Here is a 22786-nt window from a genome sequence, read left to right on the forward strand (position 1 = left end):
AGTGGCACAGCAATAGTTTAGCAGCATTTCTCACAGGGACACATCTGCACCAAAATCTTCCTACAGTGGTTAACAAAAGTCAACTACTGGATTTGAATAGGGGAAAAGAAAAAGTCTTGAGACTCTGCACTAGTAACACTCTCTAGCCTCCCCAGGAAATTATACACTAACATTGTGGGTAAAAGACAACAAGAGAGAGAGCCAGAGGAAGCTGTGCTTTGAATTCTCTGGCGGCTCAGGGAAGAGGTAGGGAGGGTAAAGATGGTCCTTAGAAGCCAGTGGAAGGTCAAAAAAGAAATTTAAGGTAAACAGGTAAGGGGAGCATGACTACAGAGAGCAGCCTTGGGAAGACACTCCTTCTAATGACAGTTTGAATGAAATTCTTGAGAAAACCCCTTAAAGGGGCCTGAAATCCCAGCACAGTCATGGTATTATGGGAACAGGGAGTCATGTTGCCAGGTTACAATCATGTCTTTTCTAATAAGATGGACCTGTGCCAATGGGGAAATGAATACCATCAGCAAGTTCTGTTTGAAGCCTCATTTCGTGGATCTCCCTGCTTAGGTATGTATCCCAAAATAAAGCTAGGGAAGTTGTCATTGGATTTTATCACAAAACTAAGCACAGCCCAGGAAAGTATATAGGGGAGGAAATCCAACTCAATTTGCTGAAGCGGCCGGGCTCCAGAAAAGTTTGGCTACAGGCCGTGTTTTTTTTTTAATCACACAACTAAGCACAGCCCAGGAAAGTATATAGGGGAGGAAATCCAACTCAATTTGCTGAAGCGGCCAGGCTCCAGAAAAGTTTGGCTACAGGCCGTGCTTTTATTGTATGTTTGAAATACTCAGTAACAATGATATATAAGAGAAAGTTTGTATTTTATTTGGAAAACCAATTACTTTAGTTTATGGTTCTTTATTTCCTCCAGAGCTTCCTGCTGATCCAGGCAAAAGAGTATTTTATAACATGACATCTGGGGTAGATATCTACTACAGTTAAAATTTCTATTTTTTTTCCTCTTCCTAAAGATATTGTTCCGTGACATTTTGTAAACAGTAGTGAAAAGGAGGCAATGATAAAAAGTGGTAACATGCCCAGGATAATTAGTTACTAAGCAAGTGAGAGCAATTAGTCTAGACAACCAATGAATTTTTCTCTTAAAATATTTTCAAGGGTAGGTTTATTTTCAACTGTTAAAAGTCTATTTGATGTGAATTCTATGTCTGATAACCTATACTCAATTACTATTCAAAAACTTCACACAGATATTATTACAACTGTAGAACTTCAATACTGTAGTGATAATAAAACTTGAGAACCAAAGAACACAAATTTCTTCATGAATTTATTATACAAAACGCCCCCAGAGTATTTGATTTCTCTTATTCTCACTTTCATTATACACAAGAAGCACAGGAATGAGAGGCCTTTTAAGATGACTGTAGTAGCATGAGGGTCCCTTGCATCAAGGTAGTGTACATACCTTAACAGTGTTCTAAAGGCTGGCCCAGAAAAACCCCATGTTACTTTATCACAATATGGAAAGCAATGTCTTCTTTTTCCACTAAATTATGGTGAAAAATGTCACTTTTATTTAGCATTATGGTACATAACAGTTAAGTCTCAATTACTAAAAGAATTAAAATAATTCTTAAAGACATCCTCTTTCCCCCTCCAATGATTTGAAAGCTGTATTTTTCCTGCCAATTTCAAACAAATCATCAAATTGATCTGTCATAGTTAAAACAATCATCGAGGCACAAGCTCAGCACATTAGCTGTAACTTGCAGTAAAAGGATATATCAATATGTCTCTTCTCAGTTAAAAATACATAATCCTTTTATTTTATATTGCAATAAAAGAAATTAACAACACAGACACAGAAGACTAGAAAGGGGAAGAAACTACTTACTTCTGAATGTCCAGTAATTTAAACCAACCTGTACTTTTCCATAGTACATGAAAGTATTATTTAACACTTACTTTTTGAAATAAACTTTAATCTTTGGGGACAGACAATGTAAATAGGACTAAAGAGTAATAGTTCCATTCACTTCCAGGTCTCTGCTTACTGTATGATTAGGCAAAACAAGGCACAGTAGCCATCCTTTCCATTATGTTCCAACATTGATCATGTGCCTTGATAAAATGGCTGATTAGATAAGATGATGGCAACATGAAGGGAAGACTTTGGATTGTCTATTTAAAATGCGGGTAATAAGCAATTAATAAAAAATTTATTTTAAGTGCACTTTCACATGCTTTATGTTTATAATAAACAACAAACTTCCTACCTTTCTTGCAAAGGGTCTGACTACCATTTCTTTTGGCCAAATGCACTTTTCCCCAGTAAACTTAAAACAACAACAACAACAACAGTGACGACAACAACAAATCCCTGTCCTTCCATATACTAAGAAAGAGGATTGGCTACTGAAACAGTTCATTGCAAGACACATGAAGACGACATACTGTGGCATGAGTTGTTTTTAATTCGTTGTGCTGTTACTAAAGTAAAGTTCTGAGGGCTGCAGTTAAACATTCCAAGTTCTCCCTTCCATCTTTATTGATTTTAAGATTTTGCACAGAAAACTCTTTGGGGACTAGAACAGCAGCAACTGCATCACACTGTTTTCAAGACTTCAAGTTTCAAAAGCAAATTGTTTAAAAAAAAAATACAGCTCCTGATTTGAGTTAGATACAGGGACAAAAAAAATAGCACATACTTGAAGGTTACATGGTCTACAAATGGTGGCAATATTTTCCTTGGGAGAGTAGTTTGTTGGTATATATTTTTTAAATATGCAAAAAGGCTCAACCTCAAGCAGTAATAAACACAAGCAAAAGTGATTTAACCCTTAAAATAAATATTCAGAAAAACCTCTCTGTACATACAAGTGAAAGAAAAAGTAACACTTTCACGCAAAAAAATAAAATAAAATAATAATAATAATAAAGGATTTGTTCATATAAGTAGCTGAAATCTGCTGTTCCAGCCCACATATCCCCAATAAAGAAGGGAGGCACAGACATAGTTGACTACTGTGGTTCACTATTTTACAGCCTTTTTGTACTGGGTCACTATCACCACCAATTTTATCCCTCTTGTTATATTTATTAAAATTTAAAATTTTTTTCTCCCCACCCCCCTTTTTTTGTTTTTTACAGCATGCCAAATCCTTTGGCATAAGTGATGGCCTTCAACAATCTCTCTTTAAGTTTTTCTTTGCTTGAATATTCCGGAAGTAAAAGGACATTAAAGCAAGTATGAGATGTAGGTAACCTATATAGAGAGAAAGGGGAAAAATAGGAAAATAAGTCATGGGAAATACGCTCAGTATTAAATGATCCTACTTTAGATGGTATATATGTTGAGATGGTTTGCAATGCAGACTATACATTAATACAAGTCATGGATAATCTTTCTGCTCTTGCCATACAACTACCAAACTGCAGTTTGTCTCTATCTCATAAATTACTCAATGCTAATAATGATGATGGTTGATGATAACATATTGCATCCACAAAATTATTACTACATACCAGATATTGTTTTAGGTACTTAACCCTGAGAGCTCATTTAACTAAATTTTCTCACAATAAACCTACAGACTGGGTGTCAGTTTCCCCACTGTAGAGTTGAAGTCACTGAGAAGTTAAGTAACTTACTCAAAGGTGGAGGTAATATATTCAAACCTCGTTTCCAAAATTTCAAAGTCTGGGCTCTTTAATGCTTATTAGAAATATTCTTGTATGACTATGTAATTGATTTGATAACCAATAAACTTACATTAATACCAAATAATACAGACAATACCAAATAATATCAAATAATGTAGAAAACTAATAGAAATGTTTCTATACATTCAAGCTATTAAATATACTACTGCTCACATACGGTCACTATGCACCAAATGTTAACTTACACGACGGAGAGGAAACACAATGTAAGGACTATGAAATTCGTCATTCTAGCATAATATAGGGCTGAATAGACAATCTCCTGAGCCTCAACTTTACTATTCTAAATAGATGACATAATATGGCTTCCAATTAAAAAATTCTCAACCAAAAACTAATCACACCAATTTTTAAAATTTCAAATCAAGTGAACTCCATAATAATTTTTAACCTGGCCAGTGTTTAAAAATTTTCTCAAACATTAACAGCAAAATATTCTCTGAACTAATGTTTCATGTGATTTGGAGATTTCTATATAAAATTGCAAAAGTGCTCAGAAGCTTCTGGATACGTCACACATGTGTAATGTGGAATGCAAGGTTTTCAGTATACAGTCACAATTTAATAATTACCTTTCTGTGTCTGGGCCATTTTTGGCTATAATCATCTTTAATTTTCCTAGTCCGCCCACAGGTGCCCTGTCTGTGCCCGTTGTAAACTGCAAGAAGAGTCTTTTCTGCTCATCTGTAAATGAATGAACGATTTCCCAGAACTCCCTAATAAGAAAATATAAAATACTGATTTTAGTTTGGCATTCATTATAATGAGCACTAATGTAAGTTTATGATTTGCATTAAAACCATAATAGGCGATAACCTGGAATATCAAGTACCCTGAAGATTCTTTTCTGTTCATCTAGGACCTAGGAATTCCACTACGCAAATTTATCTTAAGGAAACAGTTTTTAAAAATATAAAAGCTTTTGTTCATCACTACATTATCTACAACAGCAATAACTGGTAAACCTAAGTGTCCAACAAAAGGAAATAATTATGTAAACTGTAAATATATAATCAGTAACAAACAAAAGACAAAATGTGTGTACTGTGAAAACTTAACTCCGGAGGTCTTTGGGTGTGTGTGTGTATTTTATTTACCCCTCCTTCTTTATTTTCTTTGTCTATGTGTGTGCATGTGTGTATACAATGTATTTACCCCTCCTTTATTTTCTTTGTCTGCTCATATCTTACACAACTTTGGGGGAGAAGGTGATACAGATAAGAGACAAAAGAAAAGGAAAAGAAAAAAATAAAAACAACCCACACACCTAAAAGTACTAATAAAAAAGTATACAATTATTATATAATCAATATCAATAGTGTGTGCTGGGGAAGGGGAGATGGGGTATTATTCTGATATATCTGTCATCTGCAGTTATTTTAAGAGAATAATTTAATCCCTGGCATTCCTAAAACCTATGTGATAAAATTCATGTTATAATGATGCTCGTTAAACTTACTCTAAAAACAAAATGCAAGCAAATTAAGAGCAATCCTGGCATGCTTATTTGAATAATCCATAAATTTAACATACACACTACTTCTCAGATAAAAATTTTTAAGATTTTGGAAAACAAAAACATTTTTAATTGGCGAAAGAATGCATTTTTTGAATTTAATTTTTATTTTATATTGGAGTATAGTTGATTTACAATGTTGTGTTAGTTTCAGGTGTACAGCAAAGTGATTCAGTTATACATATATCCATTCTTTTTCAGATTCTTTTCCCATATAGGTTATTACAAAATACTGAGCTCCCTGTGCTACAGAGTAGGTCCTTGTTGATTATCTATTTTATATACAGTAGTGTGTATATGTTAATCCCAAACTCCTAATTTATCCCTCCTCCCACCTGTCCCCTTTGGTAACCTTTAAGTTGGTTTTAGAAGTCTGAGTCTGTTTCTGTTTTGTAAATAAGTGCACTTGTATCATTTTGTTTTAGATTCCACATATAAGTGATATCATATGGTATTTGTCTTTCTCTATCTGATTTACCTCACTTAGTATGATCATCTACATGTCCACCCATGTTGCTGCAAATGGCATTATTTCATTCTTTTTTATGGCTAAGTAATATCCATTGTACATATGTACCACACCTTCTTTATCCATTCCTTTGCTGATGAACATTTAGGTTGCTTCCACATCTTGGCTATTGTAAATAGTGCTGCAATGAACACTGGGGTGCATGTATCCTTTTGAATTATCCTTTTCTCCAGATATATGCCCAGGAGTGGGATTGCTGGATCATATGGTACCTCTATTTTTAATTTTTAAGGAACTTCCATACTGTTCTCCATAGTGGCTATATCAATTTACATTCCTACCAACAGTGTGGAAGGATTCCCTTTTCTCCACACCCTCTCCAGCACTTATTTTTTGTAGATTTTTTGATGATGGCCATTCTGACCGGTGTGAGGTGATACCTCATTGCAGTTTCTATTTGCATTTCTCTAATAATTAGCGATGTTGAGCATTTTTTCATGTGCTTTTTGGTCATCTGTATGTCTTCTTCGAAGGAATGTCTATTTAGATCTTCTGCCCATTTTCTGATTAGCTTGTTTTTTGATATTCAGCTGCCTGAGCTGTTTGCATATTTTGGAGATTAATCCCTTGTTGGTCACTTCATTTGCAAATATATTCTTCCATTCTGTGGGTTGTCTTTTTGTTTTGTTTATGGTTTCATTTGCTGTGCAAAAAGCTTTTAAGTTTCATTAGTTTGTTTATTTTTGTTTTTATTTTCATTATTTCAGAAAGATATTGCTGCAATTTATGTCACAGAGTTTTCTGCCTATGTTTTCCTCTAAGAGTTTTATAGTATAGTCTTACATTTAGGTCTTTAATCCATTTTGAATTTATTTTTGTGTACAGTGTTAGAGAATGTTCTAATTTCATTCTTTTCCATATAGCTGTCCAGTTTTCCCAGCACCACTTACTAAAGAGACTGTCTTTTCTCCACTGTATATTCTTGCCTCCTCTGTCATAGATTAATTGACCATAGGTGTATGGGTTTGTATTTGAGCTTTCTATCCTGTTCCATTGATCTACATTTGTGCCCATACCAAACTGTTTTGATTACTGTAGCTTTGTAGTATAGTCTGAAGTCAGGGAACCTGATTCCTCCAGCTCCATTTTTCTTTCTCAGGATTGCTGTGGCTATTTGGGGGTCTTTTCTGTTTCTGTACAAATTTTAAAAATTTTGTTCTAGAAAATGCCATTGATAATTTGATAGGAATTGGATTATCTGTAGGTTACCTTGGGTAGTATAGTCATTTTGACAATACTGAATCTTTCAATCCAAGAACATGGTATATCTTTCCATCTGTTTGTGTCGTCTTCGATTTCTTTCATCAGCATCCTATAGTTTTCGGAGCACAGGTCTTTTTTCTCCTCAGGTAGGTTTATTCCTAGGTATTTTATTCTTTTTGATGCGATGGTAAATGGGATTGTTTCCTTAATTTCCCTTTCTGATCTTTCATTGTTAGTGTATAGAAATGCAAGAGATTTCTGTATATTAATTTTGTATTCTGCAACTTTACCGAATTTATTGATAAGCTCTAGTTTTCTGAAGAATGCATTTTAATATCTATTTGAAAGTTCTTTCCAGAAACTTGGCAGAGAATGTCATACTTCCTACATCCATAATTACAATTCTAGTTTTTGATATTCTAGAATACAACTTCTATTACCAAAATGCTAGTATTTTTGTTGGTGCAATGCCATTATTTCTAACATAGCTTAGCAGCTTTATTAGAATTCTTGGCTCTCTCCACTTCCCTTCCCTGACACTCTAATATCCTCCCCACCCTTCAGTTCTTGCAAACCCCCCATTCACCTAGAGAAAAGAATTTTTAAAAAACTACACAAGAGGAAATTGGACATGGAATGTATAGGCACATCTCTCAGGAAGGAGAGAAATCATACCACAGTTTAGGTCATTCCTTTTGGGTGGCTGGCAAGAAAAAGCAAGTCTGCTGTAATCCAGAGCCCTTTGTCAGGGCAGAAAAGCTTCCTCACCCTTCAGGAGTGTTCTAAAGCCATACTGAATCAGCCACACCTGAAGAGGCAGACCAATGGGTGCCCTTGAGTAGAGGAGACAAACCCTGAAGGAAACAGCAGACCAGCAGTGGTCACTGTGAAAAGTTTAGCTGTTTTTTTGGTTCTTTCTAAAAAATTAGAACTTAAAATATTAGGGTTACTACTATCAGTTTATATAATGAAAACACTTACTGAGCAAAATTCTTCTTTTCCTATAAGTGTTATGTTCTACATTAAAACTGTGAACTAAGAATGCAACTATTTAGAAAACTGAAAATGAAAAAAAGAAGCTTTTGTGTTTCTACATTAAAGTGGTAGCTGTATGGATTGCATCCCACTCACATCTTCTAAAACCTATCCAGTACATAAAGCAGACAAATTCCAATAAAAACACCCATAATCTATGCCTAAGTTAACTAGAAAAAACAGAGTGGAAAACTCAAACTGACATGTAAACTGGAGTTTATATACACCTGAGTCCACACCAGCAGAGTCCAGCAGGAGCTATGTGGAAGAATGGGGTGTGCAGAATTACATGGGCTAGGGTTCACCCCAAAAGGGCAGAGCCCCACCCCAAGAGTGAACTACTAAGGGCAGATAAGAGCACTGGCAAGAGGAAAGTATCTTGGACCAAATATGGCAGTCTCAGGAAGACATCATGCCTGAAAGGGATAGGGGGCACCCTGGAAAGCAGAGGTGTCCCCTAAAAGTAGCTTCTGGTTGTAAAAGGATGAAAGCAGCTGACAAAAATTGGCCCTAGTCAGGTAGAAGGCACTGGGCCACATAAACACACATGGAACTCAGTGAGAGATGGACAAATCTGAAATAGAAATTAGAAGTCTCTAAAATACTCAAGACAAAAAACAAAAAAAAACAAAAAAAAACAACAACAACAAAAAAAATACTCAAGAAATATGCAAAATAAACTTGGAAATAAAGCTAATTTATGTGGTGACTAGAGGAGAAACAATATGAGTAAAATTTCTACTATGGACATAGGAGGTCAGAAACAGAAGAGCAAAAACAAAAAGTATTTTAAAAAAAACTAAAGAAATACAAAGTATTTAACTGCATAAACATAATAGTTTTCATTTGCAAAACACCCCTGTAAGCAAAGTCAAATGACAAACTAGGAAAAAATATCTGCTAATTTATTCAAGTGCTGATGTCCCTAATACAAATATAAAGTTTCTAAAAATCAAAATGACTGAGCAGCAAAATGAGCAGAACTATATAAATTACTAATAGCTCTTAAATATAAGAAAAGATGCCCAACCTCCCTCATTCATAATGAGAAAACCACAAATTATAACTACACTGAAATGCCATTTCTCAACTAACAGACAGGTAAACAGCTGAGTTTAACAACACAATGGGTTTGGGAAAATTGTAAGAAATGAGATACTCATATATTACTGGTGGGAGTGCAAAATGTCACAATTTCTGTGAAGGAGAATTTGGCAGTATTTAACAAAATTATATATGTATCTACCATTTGGTTCAACAATCCCACTTTTAGCACCAATTCCCAATTTAATGATGTCTCTACATATGTATGGAATAATCTGTATGTAAGATGATTCACTGTGACTTTCTCCTAACAGGGTTGGAAATAACCAACATGTCTGTCTACACAATACGACAGTGTTCAGACAAATGTTTTTTTTTTAAACTGCTAAAGTAAAAAACGTAATAGGACCCAGGGTCTCCTAACAAAACAGCCATAATGTCCAGCATACAATCCAAAATCACCTGTCAAACCAAGAACCAGGAAAATCACATGAAAGAAAGAGAATCAACCAATGTCAACACTGTGATGAATAAGATACTGAAATTAACTGACAAAGATTTTAATGAGGTCGTCATAAAAATGATTCTACAAGCAATTACAAGTTCTAGTGTTTCAAAACTGAAACATCAGAAACTCTCAGCAAAAATTATAAGTTATAATAAAAAAGAGCCAAATGGAAATTATAGAACTAAAAAACAGAGTAAGAGAAAAATACGAGATGGGCTCAATAGTAGAGTCAAGATGACCAAGGATAAAAATCTGAACAAAAGAGAAAATAGACTGAAAAAAGATAAATAGAGCCTCAGGTACATGTGAACAATGACGAATGACTGAACGTTGGTATCATGAGAGGCATAGAAAAAAAGGAAAAAGAGGGATTTCTCTGGTGGTACAGTGGGTAAGACTCCATACTCTCAATACAAGGGGCCTGGGTTTGATCCCTGGTCAGAAAACTAGATCTCGCATGCATGTTGCAACTAAGAGTTCACAAGCCGCAACTAAAGATCCCACATCCACGATGAAGATCCCGCACGCCACAACTAAGAGTCGGTGCAGCCAAAATAAATAAATAAAGGAATATTTTTAAAAAAAAAAGGATAAACAGAGTGGTACTGAAAAAGTATTTCAAGAAATCATGCCTGAAAACATCCCGTGTTTGGAAAAAGACACAAACCCAGACTTAAGAAGCTAAGAAACCCCAAATAGCACAAACAAAACTGTTCTTCAGAAAGGGGAAGTCACCCTCAGGCAAAGGAAAACTAAAAGAATTTGTCATTAGCAGATCTGCCTTTGAAGACTAGCTAAAGGAAGTGATAAAAGATGGACTATGAGGCAAACAGAAGAATAGAAATAGAAGAAATACAGGTACATACAACAGACTACCATCCTCCTCATGAATTTTATAAATCATATGTGATGACTGCTACAAAAATTATAACAGCAGTAATATTCAAGACAACGATATTTAAAGGTGGGGTTTCCATACTTCACAGGAAGAGATTTTGATAGCAATACCACATATGTACAATGTAATACCAACAGCAACCATGAAGAACACTATACTAAGCAACATACACAAAAAAAAGAACACTAAAATCATGAAATCCTTAAAAATGTTCAAATAACTAAGTATCCCACAGAAGGCAAAAAGATATCAACAAGGAACAATAAAGAAGAAAGAAACAGAAAACAAATGGCAGACTTGAGCCCTAACATATCAATAATTACCTTGAATACAAATGGCCTAAATATACCAATTAAAGGCAAAGATTGACAGACATGACTCAGCTATTTTTAAGAAATTCATTTCAAATTCAGCAACATAGATAGGCTGAAAAGTAAAAAGACATTAAAAGATATATCATGCAAACAAAAAGCAAAGCAATACAAAACCAGGAATGGTTACAGTCATATCAGATTCAGATCAAAGAAAATTACAAGACATAAAGAGAGACCTTACATAATGATGGGGGGTGGGGTGGGGAGTCAAATTAGAAGTATGGGATTAACAGATACAAACTACTATACATAAAATAGATAAGCAACAAGCATTTACTGTACAGCACAGGGAATTATACCCAATCTTATAATAACCTGTAATGAAATATAATCTGCAAAAAAAAAAATCACTATGTTGTACACCTGAAACTAACACAACACTGCAATACTGCAAATCAACTATAATTCAAAAAAAATTTTTTTAAGCATTCACATATGATCTTAAGATATGTATCAAGCAGCAATTATGTTATTATAAAAGATAGAAATAAAATTAAGACCTTAACTTAAAAAGTAATTTCTCCATAAGGAGGAGCACAAGATATCTTCAACTATTCTAAGGGAAACATTAAGATGCTACACAGTCATAACTATCTGTGATCAATAATATCACTAACAGAGATGCTGCTGTGATAATACTCACAAGTGAGGTTATCCTTTCATCATGTTATCTCAACCCTTTTATGGGTCACCTTTGAACTTCAAGTAAATAGCAGAACCGTGGTTGCTAAAAGTAAAAAAAGCTCACGACTGCTGCTAGAAATGACCAAGGGTGTGCTAAATAGAGGAATTATCAGTAACCTCCCACAAACCAGAATGAATAATAAAATAACAGAACAAAAGAAAACAAGAGAACATAAAATAACATATTATTTATTTCTAGATACAATTGATATTCATTATGGTTTTCACACACTTGAGTCTTAGAGTAATAACCTTCAGAGACAACCTCCAGGAATGCCTTCCCACCTCACTCCACCAGTGACTGCCAGAAGGGCATCTTTGTCCCCTTAAACCCACCTTAGCAGGAGAGGAAGAAGCCTATGTCTTTCAGGACTGGACAGTAGTAAAGAAAAGAAGACAATAGCATTTGCTTGGAAGCAGTTAAGACTGGGAATCTCTGCTTCTTTCTGTGAGAATTTGGAGGCTTCAGATGTACAATAACAATTCTAGTATGTACCTTGCCATGTTGTAAGGATTAAAACAAAGAATGTACCATTTCACACAAAAGATGCTTCATATAGGGTAGGTAAGTAACATTTCACAGAGTTCAAAAGAAAGGAGAAATACTCGGAAGTGATAGTTCTATTTTCCTCATCATGTAACTGGCAGTAAGCACATTCTAACCAGAATTACTAGGAATATTAGATACTTTATACCCCCAATGCAGAAAAAAACATGCCACTTACATAAAACACATCAGTCAGGAAATAAACCACAAGATTAACAATAAGAACTGGTGATTGATTATATTACAAATATACCTCCAATTTTATAGATTGAGAATTTGTGAGTTTGCTTATTTGGGAAGTAAAACCTGGAGACAAAGGTCTAAAAGCATAAAGCACACATCCCTTTGGTGAATTAAATCTTCCTTTTAAGAATTAAGCACTTACCTAATCACAACAGAGTCCCTGGTATAGCCACCGTCATATTCTGTAGTTTCTTCTAGTGCTTGGAAATCTAGATTCTGCAAATTCGAGAAAACATGTCTTAACATCTACACCACACCATTACAAACAATTAATCAATAGAAGATATTTTTGCAAACCCTTGCTTTCTTACCCGGCTTCCACATATAAGCAATTCAATTTCCTCTGGTCTGAATAAGTACTTTAAAGGAGATTCATTGGTCACCATATGAAAACCTCTCCGAAAAGCCTTGAACTGTTTTTCTACTGATTTATTGAGAATGTAGTCAGAATAGAGATTGACAAATTCCTGCAGAAAATATTAACCACAAGAGCATCTTATAATATGCAGTACAACAAAACACAACGAGCTACAGGGCTGCGTAACTTTTTTGTTTTTATTTTCCCAAAGAAAAAACATTCAAGAATATTTTTTAAAATTCAAACTTTACACACACAAAGGAAAATACCTTTAACAATTTCACAGCTCTCTATTATAGTCAATACTGAACTGTAAAAAGGCCATGCACAAATAAGTTGATACAATTTTAAAGTTCTCTCAATTAGGTATGCAAACAAAGAGACATTTAAACCATTTATACATCAATTTATAAAAATTAACATTTTTAATAAAGTGCAATGTACTGGATATGTATAAGCAAACAAGGAAGTCTCATGTTTTCTATTCTAGAATATTTGGGGAGCTGCCTACTGTATCCAGTTCAACAAAAATATTGGTGTTTTAATTGATGCACAAGCTACTATACCAAATCATAAATGGAAAATATACTTTTGTATCCTAACTTAGTGAATATAATATTTTATCAAAAATTATATTAACATTAACACACACTTACTAAAGGTTTTATATATATATCGTAATTTCCCTGTTATGTTCTGGGTTATTCCCCTTTGTTTCCAGATGCATACTTTTCTAGTCAACAGAAAACACAAAACTGATTTCTTTAATACTTTTCAGACGTATACTTAAGGCACATATATGTGTGAGTACATTAAATGCAATTATCATCTGTTTGGTTATAAGGACCTTAATTACAAGGTCCCTGTTTCCCTCCCCTCTACAGCTTAATATGAGAAACACCCCACTTCATGCTTTATACCACAGCCACACTGAGCCATTCACTACCTCCTATGCATGCCTTCTTTCTCTAAAAGGGGCTTAATGCCCAACCATGTGCTCTCATACAGCTTACAGCCAAAATTTAGGAAACTGTGGTTATTTCCTTTATAATAACTTGGTTACTTGATTTCTTGGGTCTCTGTATGGATATTAGATACTCCTTTAAAAACTAGAAGCATATATGATTTAAAATTCTGTTAATAAAGAGAAAAGACAAGGATGACATAAAAACATTTATTACCTTCCTGTTTTCATTTGTAATTGGAATTTTATCACCATTTTCCTTTAGATCATACATCATTGGATTACCAAAAAGATCTGTCTGAGATATCTGGAAAGTGATCATCATATCATCTTCCACATTCCCTTCATACTCCAGTAAGTCTTTTAAACTCTGATATAGAACCTAACAATCAGAAATGGAAAATTAAGGCTACCACAGAACTACAAAATACAACAGTTTGTATCACTCTTCTTGGGAAAAGATTAAAAAAAAAAAGCCTTTAACAATAAAAATTAAAGCATAGATAGTATTCCTGCCCCAATAGTTTATATGTAGAAACTAAAGAAAGACTGTCAGTCATTGGTGATGTCCCATTCTCTGCTGAGAAACCCCACACCAGCTACTTAGCAATGGATCTCACACTGTGCTCTTATGAGAACCTTAGAGGTGTGTCTCAAGGTTAAAGAGCGGCTGTAGCCACCAGCCCCTTACTCAGCGCAGCTCTGATTTAACTGGGCAATTTCATGATTTCATTAAAAACAAACGAACAAAAAATTAAAAACACTTTCCTACAGAATCAATCTTTACAAAGCCAGCTTGCTGACAGAAATATGTAAAAAAGTTCCCCTTCGAGTTTTTAAGTGTTTATGGTACTTCAGACAGATTAAAGCAACTTTATCTTACTAGGTATAGATATTAACAAAGGTTCCAAATGAAAGCTTTAAAATTTTTATATAAATGAAACTCTGTATTTGCTTTTAAATAAAATCTAAAAGAGAGAAGAAAAAATGACCAAAGACTTACAGGGTGAGAGTCTCCCAGGTCAAGAAAAGTTCCTTTTTTCCCCATTAGCTTCCTGTAGACAACCATGGGAAAATGTACATCCAGTATACAGTTATTGTAAATAGCCAGACCCAGTACTATGCCAATCAGAGTGAACTGACCCTCAGTTTCAAAAGAAGATGGATTAAACCAAAACAATTTTGTAGATTCATCATATGTGAACATACCTATAAGAAATGATTTTTAAAAATACATTACTTTCACATTTTATTAAAGACTGATGAACAAATATTTATACATATAAAATATAAAAATATACAATTATACATGTAAGCTTATGTGCACTACGTATAGAAATATTTTTTCTCTTACATTAGCACTTGAGAAAACAAAGTTCAAATACATATGAATGTTATAAATTGTGGCAAATGGTAGCATATATTTTTAAGAAGCCAAAGAAATAAAGTAATAAGGCATTTTGGTGGCATTTTCTAAGAAGTTAGGGAAAATGTTCATTAAATTCAAGTTCTCTAATCTTCTACTAACACAAATGAAAAGTTAATCTGCATTCACACTTTATCTACTCAATCATTGAAAAATAAATGCAAAAGGAAAAAAGGCTAATCATACTTTGAAAATGTTTCACTTATAAAAACATATTCAATCCATACATACCGTTTTAAAAAACAATTTTGAATTTCATTAAGTAAAAGTCTGTGTTTTCCCCAAATTGTACAACGGTTCCGTTTAGTTTTTCCAGCACCTTTCTAACAAAGATGCCAAGTACTTAAACTCAGGTAAACTTGATAAACTTAGATTATGCCCCAAAATCAAACCCATTTAATACACACATTAACTGTGAGCCAATAAGTAAAATAAAAGTAATTTGTATTTGTAGTCTTCTTTCAGTTTCACATGGTCTTCACTATTTTAAACGCAAGTTTGGAAACCTTTTTGATAGCACTCATTTAAAAATAGGAATCTGAATAGCCATTACCAAGGTAGATTTATCTCCTTCCCTTTAAAGAAATATCTAAGATAAAAGTTAAATGATATTTTAATTGAATTAACAATTTCATTTTACTAAAATGTTTTTCACTTGCTACTGTGAAACTGAATGAAAATATTTTAAGAATTAGGTCTGGAAAAGAGGGGGAAGTTCCAATAGAACAAACTTTAGAAATCAATAGAGCATATAAATCAATTTATAAGTTTTTTAAAAGTTCTGAAAATGTTTCTTCATTTTCACATGCAGTTTAAGTTAAATATAAAGGGAAATTTAAAACGTCCCCTTGATCATAAGAACATGAATTAAACTAAGACATTTTTCTAATGCAATTTAGTGTTCATGAAATAACATTTTATAAATTATCCAATTCATACTTGAATTTCACAGTTTACATCCAACTTTTTTTACAGGCCTAAGTTACAACATCTACTGAAGTGCTTAAAAACTTCATTTAATTATAAATATGGTATTAACAGGGTCAGAACAGTTAAAAATAATTACAATTAATAACTTTGATGAAATATCACAAATGCATGTCCTTGGTCTCAAGGGCAATAAATTACAAATTAATCAGAATGTAAATTACATAGGTCACTACTCTCATCTTTCTGTGTGAAAGATAATAATATCTTTCAAGGAGACACCATTTGGGGCACATTTATTTTCAGGTCCCTGGAAGAAAAGCTTCATCAAGTGTGGCTCTTCTAAAATATTCCTTTTTGATATTTCTATTGTCATCATTTTAATTGTTTTACTATCAAGTGGATCTGTTTAATGTATGGTTTTTCTTAAAAGTATTTCTGCATAAAATGTAAATATACTTTATAGTTAATGTTTAACTTTTTTAGATACATCAGAACCTACAGCTAAAGTTTACCAAATTTATGAAGCTCATAAATTTTCTGTCTCAAAAAGGGCATGGTTCTATGTGTCTAGGTTTACTTTGAATGAATTACATACAAAATGGCATAGCTTTCTGATTAACAAACATTAGCTAAAATACAAAGTCTTAACTATTATATTTATGTCATGAACTCAAAATGTCTATTTTCATTTGCAAGTAGACTAAGAACAATTACAGAAAAGTCAATTCACTGTACATACTGAGAATCAATAGACTTTAACGGTTCAATTCTCAAAGCTTAAGGGAAATGATCTGTAGTACTCTCTGCCACATTCTTCACAATTATGATGGTAGCTTTTGAGAAATTCTTTTCCTATAACTGTCATGCAATCAATTTTAAAAGTAAGCAAACCCAGTAATCAAGTAGTTATACTGTAGAAATTGAATCAGATCACAACTATACAATAGTATACTACCTAAGAAGCTGTTATCTTTTTCCTGTTCTACTTTGCCAAGTTTGTCTATTACTTTGTCTATCAGTGAAACCCAAATTCTTCACTTTTAGACTATTATAGATCAGTTTTTCCCAAACTGTGTTCAATGAAAACTCTTCTGGGAAGCAAATACTATTAGATACAGGATGGAAGAAGGGTTCTGGAGTTCAAAAAGTTTGGGAAAACATTACAATATTAAGCCCAAGAGATCCTGTAGCAAATAAACCAAATTAATTTGATATCAGCCAGTGTTTCCAAACTTTGAGCATGATACACTTGTGAGACATTCTCAACAGTCTTCAGACCATTATTCTATGAAACTCTTGTCTCAGAAATGCTATGGGTCAGACTTCCCCGGTGGTCCAGTGGTTAAGAATCCACCTTCCAGGGGCCTCCCTGGCGGCACAGTGGTTAAAAATCCACCTGTCAATGCAGGGGACATGGGTTCACTCCCTGGTCTGGGAAGATTCCACATGCCGCGGAGCAACTAAGTCCGTGTGCCACAACTACTGAGCCTGCATGCTGCAACTACTGAAGCCCACGCACCTAGAGGCCATGCTCCGCAACAAGAGAAGCCACTGTAATGAGAAGCCTGTGCACCGCAACAAAGAGTAGCCCCCGCTCGCCCCAACTAGAGGAAAGCCCATGCGCAGCAATGAAGACATAATGTGGCCAAAAAATAAAAAATAAAGTATCTGTTTAAGTTATCTAAATAAGAACTTGAATAAACGAGTGATGCAGGACCAATCCCCAAAGCCCACAAATTCAGTCATTATCTGTGACTCTAGGTAATCCATACCAAAATCTCCTTCTGCTGCTCTTCATAACTGAAAATATTTATAAACCTAGGTAAATAAATTCTTAATTCAAAAAGATATGACACCATGATCACATCACTAAAATATTTACCAATATCTGGATTGAAGATTTCCTCCACAACCAGCTGAAAAAATTCTTTGGAAACACCTCCCTCATCAACTCCTTGTTCTCCTTCGAATTCCACATACAACTGTTTCTTCAAGTCTGCAGGATTTTCCATAGCGATCATCTCTAGCTAGTGAGTGAAAAGATAAAGTGAAAAGGTGAATGCCAGTATTAGGATGAAAGAAAATAAAAATAAGGTGTAGGGGTAGGGAGCAAATAAAAGATATTGTTTTTGATATATTTTAAATGGAAACAGGAAGCAAACTGGTAAAAAGCCAGTGAAGGCAAAGATTCAGTCTCAAAGATAATGGAAAAATAGGACAGAAGAAAAACTGGCATAGAATTCTGAAGGGTTACTTTCTAACTACTGATCTGTTATGAAATTAACATAGAGTAGAAAATTAGAATTAGGTTTTCTGTTAATTATGTATATAACAAACCTGGGCAGTAAGATAAGGACATGGAAAAAAGTCAAGATAACAAAAATGCCTGAAGTAACTACTCAAATTATTTCAGGAGAAACAACTTTTGACTTCAAAACTGTTCACTTGTAGTTCTTTATGTTTACTAGAATAGAAACTCAAGAATTAAGTCTTAATATCTATTAAACCATAAATAAAACAATTTCAATTAAGAAAAATACATTTAGGGAAGCAGTTTATGGTCTCCTAATAGCACCTTAGGTACAAATTACCATTTTAATGGATTAGAACATATTTTATATCCACTTTTTTTGAAAGCAGATGAGACATACACTTGCCTATATCCTTCCTTACTCTTAACTTCTTACTAACAGTTATCAAACCCCAGTTTCAACATTTCTTCAACTATAAATCTTTACCAAATACTTTTTGTATCTATAGAATAATATAATGATTGCTCTCAGTTATTGAGATTAATCATAAAATCAACACTGTATTCTAATGTGAAATATTTATACTGTAATTTGTCTTATGTCTGAAATTTACTAACAGCATGCCTGACTGATCATCCACCTTATTTGCTAAAGTGACTTTAAATCTGCCAAAACAGAACATATTTAAGGGTGCTCAGGTTTTTGCAACTATTCCAATTAGAATCTTTAAAATGGTTTTGAGCAATGCAAACATCATCAGAGTAAGTGTACTATAGTCAGTCCTAAAGTAATTATCTTAAGTAACAGCACTATTTTGTACATTCTAGTGTGTCTATAAAAAATAAAATAAAATCTCACAAATTCATGATTCAGGTCAGCTGCCCTAGATCAATGTTTTTCAAGCTGCCAACTGCAATTCATTAGTGGGTAGTCCAATCCATTTAATGAAAACCAAATAAGGGAAAAAATCAGAATGCATTCCACAAAGTACTGGCACCTACTGTTCTGTGAAACTTTTGCTTCAATTATATGTACAGGCAGATATGCACATGAGTACTGGAATGCTATGTAAAATATCTCTTACTAGGGGCTGCAATCAAAAACATTTGAACAAAGCCAAAATGATCTCCTGGATATCTTCGACTTTTGGATTCTATGATTCTGTGAATTTAGAATCTTTAGCTTTAAGGAATGTCTATCCCGTACAACAGTGGTATCTACCATTTGCAAAATCATTTTTATGCCAAGTTGTATTAAGATAATTTATCTTTGAGACAGTGCCGTTGTGGAAAGATTGAGTCAAATACTCTGTATTAGGCCCAACTGTCACTTAACATAATTTTTAACCTTTAAATTTTAGCAAGGAACTCAGCTGAGCCTGTTTCCTCATCTGCAAAGGGGGAAAAAAATTAGGATGGTATTCTTCACACTGCAAAGTTGTGAAGGCTTAATAAGAATGTATGAGAAAGAGTTCTAGAGTGGGTGATATTAAGATAACACATCATATTGTTACCTTTTAAAACACCTCTGCTCTTTGAACAAAAAATTCTCAATTTGATTTTATAGCCTAGTCTCAAATTTTGAAAATAACTTAGGGGAAAAAAAATAGTTCCAGTTGGAAACCTGTTTCAAGTCACTGGCTATGGACTAAGTCAGAATTATCATCTTAGCTCAAATGTGGTTTACCCATCAGGCCAATATCCCGTATTGCCATGAAACGCATCGCTAATTTCCTTCTCCCAGTTTCCACCTGCCTAGGTGTTACAGAAATGTACATCAATGTTTATGTATACCCTTACAACACAAAGACAAACATGCTTCTATCAGGTACAGCTATCTCAAGGTGGAAAAAAATAATTATCTGTTATTTAATTATGTGTCCTGTATCTTCCTCACTAACATTTGTAACTGAGAGCTGACTCTGTGTCAATGTGACTGATACTTTTTAAAGGATTTGGTGTAGTTTCTAAAGAATTCAGAGGCCCCGTGTTCTAGTCTTAGCTCCACACAAGACACTTCGTATCACAAGTGAAGCAAATTTATCTTCAGTCTTAATAAAATATTACATGTCTGTCCATTCCCACCAATCTTCACTCCATTCCACACCTTGAATGCCAAAAGAATTTAATGCAATATGTTCTATTATTATGATAATTATAAACAAGTCACTTTATCTCTCTTTTAGTTTCATCTGTAAAATGAGCATAAAAATATATCAATAAGTTAATGTATGCAAAGCACAGATGAATTCCCTGCACAACAATTCTTTATAAATACTAGCTCTTGGGCTTCCCTGGTGGCGCAGTGGTTCAGAGTCCGCCTGCCGATGCAGGGGACTCGGTTTCGTGCCCTGGTCCGGGAAGATCCCACATGCTGCGGAGCGGCTGGGCCCGTGAGCCATGGCCGTTGAGCCTGTGCGTCCAGAGCCTGTGCTCCACAACGGGAGAGGCCACAACAATGAAAAGCCCACATACCACAAAAAAAAAAAAAAATACTAGCTCTTATTATTACGTTTGTTTTATTGGCTCTCAAATTTTTTTCAGGCTTGGCTGAAAATTTAATGACTCAGCTGTAACAGAACAAAAATATTCCGGTATTAACAACAAAACAATATATAGCACTTAATATGCCAGGACACTTTACACGTATCAACTCATTTAATCTTCATAAGAATCTTATCAGGTCGGTAATATTATTAACCCTATTTTACAGATGCATACCCTGAAGTAATGAGATTCATAAACTTGCTCAAGTCAGTCAGTAAATGGTAGAACAGAAATTCTAGTCCGGGCACCAAGCTCTTTACTATGCTTTACTGCCTCTCCTCAATGACTAGCAACAATCTTTTTTAAAATATTGAGTGATTTTCTTTGTTATGCTCTTCCGTATGTTTCAATCTTTTTTTTTTTACAATAAATATATATTATTTTTAGAATCAGGATATATTCAAATGTAAATATTCACAAAAAGAATGGCTTGAAAAATAGACTGCAACTGAATTCCGTGGGTGAAAATTTCCCATTATTATTTATTTTAGATTATCATTCTCAGATATACTACATGGTTCTCTAAAATATGGTATAATTTATGACATCAGTAGCCTATCTTTTATAAAAATTACTTTTGTGGTAACAAACACATAACAAAATTTAGCAATAATTATTTTGACAAAGGCCATTATTAATGGACTGCATTTATTTTTATTTTTCTTAAAAACAAGCACTTCTAATTCATTTTTCAATTAGAGAAGACTTAAGAATTAAATAGTAAAGGTATATCACTTTATGTAATAGACACATACCATTTAAAATTGAATTTTTTTAATCAAAAGCTATCTTGAAGGCAGGAGAATATTTGGAAATTGGAAGAATATGTCAATGAACAGTCTGAAAAAGGAGAATTTGCATGCATCCTTTAATTAAATTCATTTAGTACACAGACCTGGATTTTTACATATAGGTTTTCTTAAAGTAGAGTACACGTTGTATTAATTTAATATGGAGACTGGCAAAAGACAGATTATGTCAAATGTATCCTGATTCATAGTCGAAAAAAAAATTCCTAATGGTATGGATATTTAAGTAGAAGTAGCAGTATTCAGATAAAACAGACCTAATACTTAAGAATGCTTAGGATCCATAAGAATGGCTGGCTTAAACTACTTCAGTCAACTTACTAGAATCTACGTTTAAACACTTTGCTAGTGAGTACATTAAAACTACTGACTGGAATGAGATTTTTAGATTACCTGGGTATATTTAGTTTTTTCATTTCTCTGTAAAGAGATAAGGAAAAGTTGTTTATCTTAAATATAAAGTTTAGATGTCTGGGTAACAGCCAAATCATATAATCACATCTGCCTGTGAGACCAGGAACCCTGAGTTCTACTTCCAATTCTGTTATTAATTTCTGTAGGTCAGAATCTGAGTTTCATTTTCCTCGCATGTAACAACTAAGAAGTTTGACAAGTTTCATTGTTTTAAATTATTTTACGATGAATCTATGTAGATCTATTTCACTCTCGTTCTAATTAAAGGACAAAAATCAGGTATGAAGTTCTTCAATTCAATTAGAATAAATCTTAAGAAACTATAATGGCCATTGCATTAAGCACAATATAGTGAATGTAGATGATACAATTAAACATACCTAAAGGAGCACAGAATAATCTTACTCCTAAAGCACTGTAGGTCAATTGACAAGTAAAAGAATCAAGTTTTGTTTCAATAATAACTAAGGATGTCTATCAAGGAAAATGCTGGGGACTGGATTAGACAGTATTGGTAAAGCAGAGCCCAGAATAAAATGAGTGAGTGATTTTTAGAAGAGATTGAGCATAACCTCTTGGCAGTAGGGCTTGCATTTGTACCTATCACCTTTAATATGTTCTAGTTCTTATTTTTGGACTTTCCTATCCAGTTCTACATCACAGCCATTTCTTTTGGTCTTTAGATCTCTACTCAAAATTCTAGGACTCCCTGACTAATCTGAACCAAGTCTCATATCACCCCTTACCCCTATGCCTACAATCCTC

General features: G+C 33.9%; 1 protein-coding gene across 3 annotated transcripts in view; it reads right to left on the bottom strand.

Annotated features, from left to right (window-relative positions):
• Positions 1–1332: 1332 nt before the first annotated feature.
• The window catches only part of UBE3A (ubiquitin protein ligase E3A), a 92089-nt gene continuing 70635 nt past the window's right edge, over positions 1333–22786 (bottom strand). The window contains exons 7-13 of one of the 3 annotated variants that reach the window (XM_065872921.1): positions 17883–18027; positions 14648–14853; positions 13862–14026; positions 12634–12789; positions 12465–12538; positions 4314–4457; positions 1333–3283 (exon numbers count right to left, since the gene is read on the bottom strand). In XM_065872921.1, the coding sequence (XP_065728993.1) occupies positions 3163–3283; positions 4314–4457; positions 12465–12538; positions 12634–12789; positions 13862–14026; positions 14648–14853; positions 17883–18027 (1011 nt within the window). In that variant the 3' untranslated portion in view covers positions 1333–3162. The remainder of the gene's footprint in view (positions 3284–4313; positions 4458–12464; positions 12539–12633; positions 12790–13861; positions 14027–14647; positions 14854–17882; positions 18028–22786) is intronic. The other 2 variants (XM_065872922.1, XM_065872923.1) reach the window with 2 other exon arrangements.

This window comes from Phocoena phocoena, chromosome 2, assembly GCF_963924675.1.
Source record: "Phocoena phocoena chromosome 2, mPhoPho1.1, whole genome shotgun sequence".
NCBI lineage: Eukaryota > Metazoa > Chordata > Mammalia > Artiodactyla > Phocoenidae > Phocoena > Phocoena phocoena.